The sequence below is a fragment of the Tinamus guttatus genome, unplaced genomic scaffold (genome assembly GCF_059628265.1).
Source record: "Tinamus guttatus ecotype Peru unplaced genomic scaffold, ASM5962826v1 Tinamus_guttatus_pri_ptg000615l, whole genome shotgun sequence".
NCBI classification, from domain to species: Eukaryota; Metazoa; Chordata; class Aves; order Tinamiformes; family Tinamidae; genus Tinamus; species Tinamus guttatus.
In genome coordinates this window covers 176,983-183,137 of record NW_028289149.1, presented here as the reverse complement: position 1 = coordinate 183,137, position 6,155 = coordinate 176,983, and the positions used below count along the sequence as shown (strand labels likewise).

General features: G+C 44.8%; 1 protein-coding gene across 1 annotated transcript; it reads right to left on the bottom strand.

Annotated features, from left to right (window-relative positions):
- Positions 1–4,537: 4,537 nt before the first annotated feature.
- LOC148592393 (olfactory receptor 12D1-like) lies at positions 4,538–5,509 on the bottom strand. Its single transcript, XM_088535099.1, has one exon. The coding sequence runs from the start codon at positions 5,507–5,509 to the stop codon at positions 4,538–4,540; it is 972 nt and encodes a 323-aa protein (XP_088391225.1).
- Between the last annotated feature and the right edge of the window lie 646 nt (positions 5,510–6,155).

Sequence of the window (6,155 nt, the reverse complement as noted above, 5' to 3'; positions counted from 1 at the left end):
GAGATTAGGTGCCAGTTTGTCCCAGTGAAATTTATCTCTTGTTGATAAAGCTGAAAAACAACAGCTGACCCTGGAAACTGCCACTGCTTTTGCTCTAGCCTTTATTTCTCCTCTGTGGCTGCTTTTCTCCCAGTTAGCTTAGGGAGTGCCCACCTCAGGTACTCATTTCCCAGGATGAAGATCATGGGGTTTAGCTAGCTGTTGGTATGTGTGTGAGCTGGCTCAATCACTAGCAACTCATTATAGATCAAGCTGTCAAAATGTGTGAAGCGGGACAGTTTGATCATCATTCCAGTCAGTCCATAGGAGATCCCTGTACCTGCACCATACTCTTGCATGCGTATTAAATAGTGCCGAGGGTTGCAGCTGGCCCTGTAGCATTCATAGGCTGTTTTATCAAGGATGCAGATCTCTGTATAGACAGAGATGAAGGAAGAACATCTGGGCCACCCATTCTACCCAAGAGATGCTCATCCGTGCACAGAGGAGGTCACCCAGAATTTCAAGCTTTGTAACAGGTGAATGGTGGATCTTAGGGAAAAACAGTGTTGCTGAGGAAGACACATTTGGTTCTAAGAATGGAGCGGTCATATGTGTGTCTGGTTCTGATGGGAACTTGGTCAGTGTACAGTCTCACAAGCTGGGCCAGCTATCACGTACTCTGCCAGTCAATTACTCCTCACCAGATCTTCCACAGGTCTTCTCACTACCTGCAGTAAGTGCAAAAGGAGAAAATTCTTGAAGGCAATTCACACTCTTCCATCACTCCCATCAGATACCTGTTTTAAAATGAGTCTTAGAAGAGGGCAGAAAATTTTCCCCTTTGGGTCTGATCTTTGCTGAATGAAGCACACTAGAGTATGTTTCAAATACAGAATACATGTAGAACTGCTCTCATTAATGTTTTTGACCTGATTTTTAACATTGTTCATTTTTCTAGGTGCAATTCATTGAAAGAAAAAAGAAAGAAGAAGAAGAAAAAGAATGAGGATATTGAGGACATTAAAAACACGTCAGGAAAATCATTCTTTGGGCATTTGGAAGCATTTATAAATTTTAATACCTCTCTTTCTAGTGCTCCTCATGATTTACATGGTGATCATGTTTGTGAACATCCTCATCGTTGTGATGCTTGTGGCTGATTAGCACTTTCATAACCCATGTACCTTGGAAATGTGCGAATGTTCCACTGCCAAGTCCAAGATAATGCCTGATTTCTATAGTGGAGAAGAACATGTATATATATGTGTGTGGTTTTTTTTTTTGTTTATTTGTTTTTTTTCTGGGTTTGCTGGGTTCCTCAGGATTATATTTTTTAGTGTTCTATGGTGCAAAATCTTATTGGCTGTTGCGTTGTGATTAGAATTAGCAAGCAGGCAAATATTTTTATTATGCAGCTTGCATGAGTGAAAAAATGTTGCTTCAACTAGTAATTGTGTCTTGGCTATGTGTTTTTTTATCTACGTAATGGTACCTGAGTGATATAATGGTATCTGCAATGGAAAAGACATCTTTCTGCGGCCCATCCCCTTACCAAAATGCAATTTTGCTAAGGGATGTTATAAAGCTGCAGCCCTCAGTGGCTCTGGGACCCAAAGACTCCTGTCTGGCCTTTGGAGGCCAGCCTGGTGCACCTAGAGGAGGCCGCTCCACCCCAAGCACAGCTGATGCTCTCCTGTCTGTAGATGCAACCAGTAGTGAGACTCAGTGTGTATCTCTCTCTCTCTCACACACACACACATCAGGTCACTGGGTTAACAGCTTGTCCTCCTCCTCCTGCAGCTGCTGCCAAGGTACATGGGCACTGTGACTTGTGATCCCCTGCTCCAGCTGCTGACACAGACCCTCACTCCCCTCTCCCACGATCCCCTCACTAACCTACATTCCCATATGCTGGCGCAGCGACCCATGGTCCTGCTCCAGTAAGTGATGCTTGAACCTTCTCTTGCCCCATTTAAGAGCACAACAGGAGCCACTATCACCTGGGGTCTGACTCCACTTTCTGAACCCAGGCCGCTCATTCTTGTATCTCCACCTAGATCTTACAGTATTCATAAAAAGGATATGAAAACTCAAGGTGTAAGAAAACAAACTGAGTCCTGGTTAAGGTGGATGGAACCCATCGCTGGACTAAAACCATTGCAGAAGGTCAATATCTTGAAGGGTGAAATAACTGCAAAGTCAAGCTATTTCATGGACCATGGTGTGCCTCCACAGCCTTGAGTATTCAGTCAGCAGCTAAAGGCCGCTGTCATTTTCCTGTCTGTATCTGTGATTCCACATTCCACCCAAATAGTATAGACAGTGGCTTGGGGAATCACTCGGTTGGCAGTTATGAATTGCAAATGGGCAGGCTGGCAGGCTACATAGAGATCCCCACTCCCCATATGGCATTATTTTATTAGTAGAACTAAAGAAAGATATTGATAAATATTTAAAGTGGATTTTAAAATGTGGATGGTAGCTGAGTGAAACAAACGTTAGAAACCATCAGTTTTGGATAAAACAGTGATCAAAGTGATCCCAGTCCCATGTGAAGAAGGCGAGGTGGTCTTAGAATGAGAGACCCTTTTCCAAAAGCTATTTTTCCAAGTCTATAGACTTGGAGAGAGGAGGAATTTGTGAAATGGACCAAGCTGCATTGTCAAGGTAGTACTACTTCAAATTTTGAAAATGAAACTATCAGAAAACACTGGGCAGTAAAGTTACAGAGAGTGACTGCAAGCCAATGTAAATGCTACCAGAGAATTCCTGTCTAAAGGAAAAGGGGAAAACCTAAAAATATCATCAGGCATTGTTTGGTGGAGAGCAAAACTAGCTGCCGTATTATTGATTATTGTCCATTTGTATCAAATGCCAGTATTGAAAGATGTAATGTATTATGTGAGTTACTGGCAAGTGAAGCTGCATACACAAAGGTGCCTAGCATCACCTTAGAGGCCCCAGCATATTTGACATCCATACAGGGCTGGTAGATGTGGTGCAGAGCCTATGAAAGACCTTTGCCTTTCTGGAGCATCAGAGAGACACCATCTAAGAGATCTCTGTAGCATTTCAAGTGGCATGACATACACTTCTATATATGGCCAACTGAAACCCAAGAAAAGAACTGAATCCTTTCTTCTCAATTGGCTTTACAAAAAGATGAACTTCTTTGAAAAAAAAAGTCAGGTGACTTGGAGGGAAAACCACTCCAACAAAGCTGTTTTTATTTAAGTATTCTTCTCCGCAACTTCTCTTTTCCAGCCAGATGAATGGGAATGGCTATTCCACCAATGTATATTCATCTTTCAGCATTGATACTGCCCAAGACCACATCCAATGACATGAGACCACATCCAATATGTAGGGTGTTTCTGAAGGTATTCCAGCCATTGAGAGTGAAAAGGAGATTTCTGCATAACACAGTCTAGAGCCAAAAGCTCCTCTGTTTACATTTCCCACTGCCTACTACCCTGCAGAAGCTGCATGGCAAAACATGTTCTGTTCCAGTCTTCTCTTTAGGGCACGTTTCACCTCCACATTTCTCAGAGTGTAAATCAAAGGGTTGAGCACTGACGTGACAACATTATACATAAGAGTGGCTATCATGTCCCTCTTGGGTGAATTCTTTGAGGAAGGTGGCACATACTTAGAAATGACAGGGGCATAAAGTAAGGATTTTACAGAAGACCTGGCTCAAGCCATCGCCCCTGCTGGAGGATCCTGCACATACACAGAATGGAGGACTGCAAGGAAGCACTCACTCTTTTCCCTCACTCTTCCTCTGAGGTCCACTCTGATCCCTTTCCCCTACCTGTGGTCCTCTTCCTAAATAGCTCTTTGAGTCTCACCCATTCCTGAAGGCCCCTTCAAGTTCTACACAGTCCCCAAATGCTCTTGTCCTGCTTCCCATAAGTCCTCTACCCCTCTCTAGGCAATAGCCCTTCAGACCATAGGGCTTTCAAGGGGAGTCACTCAGGTGGACTCATCTCAGAGGCTTTCCCACCTCCAAGGCTTCATACACTCCATGCAGAGGAGTTACCACACAGCTCTGGGAATGAGCAAGACAGTAAGAGGATTTTACAGAAGATCAGGCTCAAGCCATCACCTCTGCTGGAGGATACTGCACATACACAGAATGGAGGACTGCAAGGAAGCACTCACCTTGTCTTTGGCCTGTTATAAACAAATATTTCCTCTGAAAGACCTAAAAAGACTGAAAAGATCTCAGGGCTCCTGTGGGAACAGGAAATCAGGATCCCTGGGACAAGATCTCTTACAACATCCAGTGTGGAACATTGCTCAGGAGAGTAAGAAGCTCTTTTGACATCTTCACATACCAGTGCAAAAATTTTGGAGGTTCAGTTTGAGATTAGGACACATTCATTTGGCTTTTCTTTTCCAGCTGGATGAATGGGAGTAGCCCACCAACCTATATTTATCTTCAGGCATTGATATTGCCCAAGATAGGAGACATAAGAGTGTATCAAGTTCCTAGGGTTCTGCTGAAGGGACCCAGGCCAGAAGCTCCTCTGATTGCAATTGCCATTGCCCACTACCCTACACACAGTGCAAGCAAGAAGATTTTTTGTACTAGTAGCTCTCTGGGTAAAAGTCTTCTCTTTAGGGCACGTTTCACCTCCACATTCCTCAAGGTGTAGATCCAAGGGTTGAGGACAGATGTAACAATACTGTACATAAGGGTGGCTATCATGTCCCTCTTGGGTGAATTCCTTGAGGAACGTGGCACATAGTTAAAAATAACTGGGATATAGAATAAGGCGACTACTGTGAAATGGGCGATGCAAGTGGAGAAGGCTCTCTTCCTTCCCTCCGTGGACTGGACTTTCAGTTGGAGGAAGGAAAATATGTAGAGGTAAGAAAAAAGTGTGAAGACCAGAGGGCCAATCACAATGGCCCCAGTGATGATGCTGAGAAGGTTGAGGTTGAGCTGGTTGCTGCTGCAAGCCAGTCTCACCAGAGGCTTGATGTCGCAGAAGAAGTGGTGGATGCGGCTGGGGCCGCAGAAATGGAGCTGGGAGGTCATGACCGTGTGCATGAGAGCGTGGAGGAAGCCCGTAGCCCAAGTGGCCGCAGCCAGCAGGAGGCAGGCCCGTGGGCTCATGAGCAGGGTGTAGCGCAGGGGGTTGCAGATGGCCACAAAGCGGTCATAGGCCATGACAGCCAGCAGCAAAGCTTCGCTGCTGCCCAGGAAGTGGAAGAAGTGGAGCTGGCTTAGGCAGCCCGTGTAGGAAATGTCCTGGGGGTGCCCCAAGAGGAAGCCAGCCAGCATCTTGGGTACAGTAACTGTGGAGTAGAAAATATCCAGGCAGGAGAGGTTGCAGAGGAAAAAGTACATGGGGGTGTGTAGCCGGGACTCGCACACCACTACAATCATGATTGCCATATTCCCCAGCAGGCTAGACAGGTAGAGCAGCAAGAAGAGCATAAACAGGAATTGCTGCAGCCCTTGAAGATTGCTCAGGCCAAGGAGGATGAACTTCCTCACCTCTGTCTGGTTCTCCATGCCTGCAGGGAAAGAGACACTAAATTAGCAGTAGCTTGCTATCTTTCCATCCTGAGCTACTCTACACATTCCCTAGAGCCCTCTTCTAGAAGGTGCATCAGCAGCTGATGCTGCTTCATAAATCAAAAAGATCAGATACTAATCTGGGACACAGATTTGTATCAGATCTTGTGGAAAAGGGCACAGAAGAATTACTTGATGTCCCACTCCAGACCCTTCGACAAATGCTGGAATTGCTGTAAGCTCTAGGGTCGATAGTGACGCTGTAATTGCCACCTGTGCACCAGCCCATTGAAAGGAATGGCATATTTGAAAACAACAAGCAAAGAAAATTCTGGGGAAGGCAGGCAGCGAGGAAGGGAAAAAGGAAGGGTGGTTACCTAATGTCTGCAGGAAGATTACTCTGAAATCGTGTAGGTTTTCCTTTTTAAAAAAAAATAAAAAAGAAGTGTCCTGCAGTAGGTTTTCTTCTTCATTCCAGTTCCTAGCTGAATAAACTGTATCTTTCAAGAAGCTGAGAGAACTATAGCAGCAGAGTAGATCCCATATAATGCACTGCTGTCAAAGAGGATTAATTTTCATCCTTCTTTCTTTATATAGTACTCTCTGCCACTGAAGTGATCACGTTTATTTCTGGCCAAGGAAA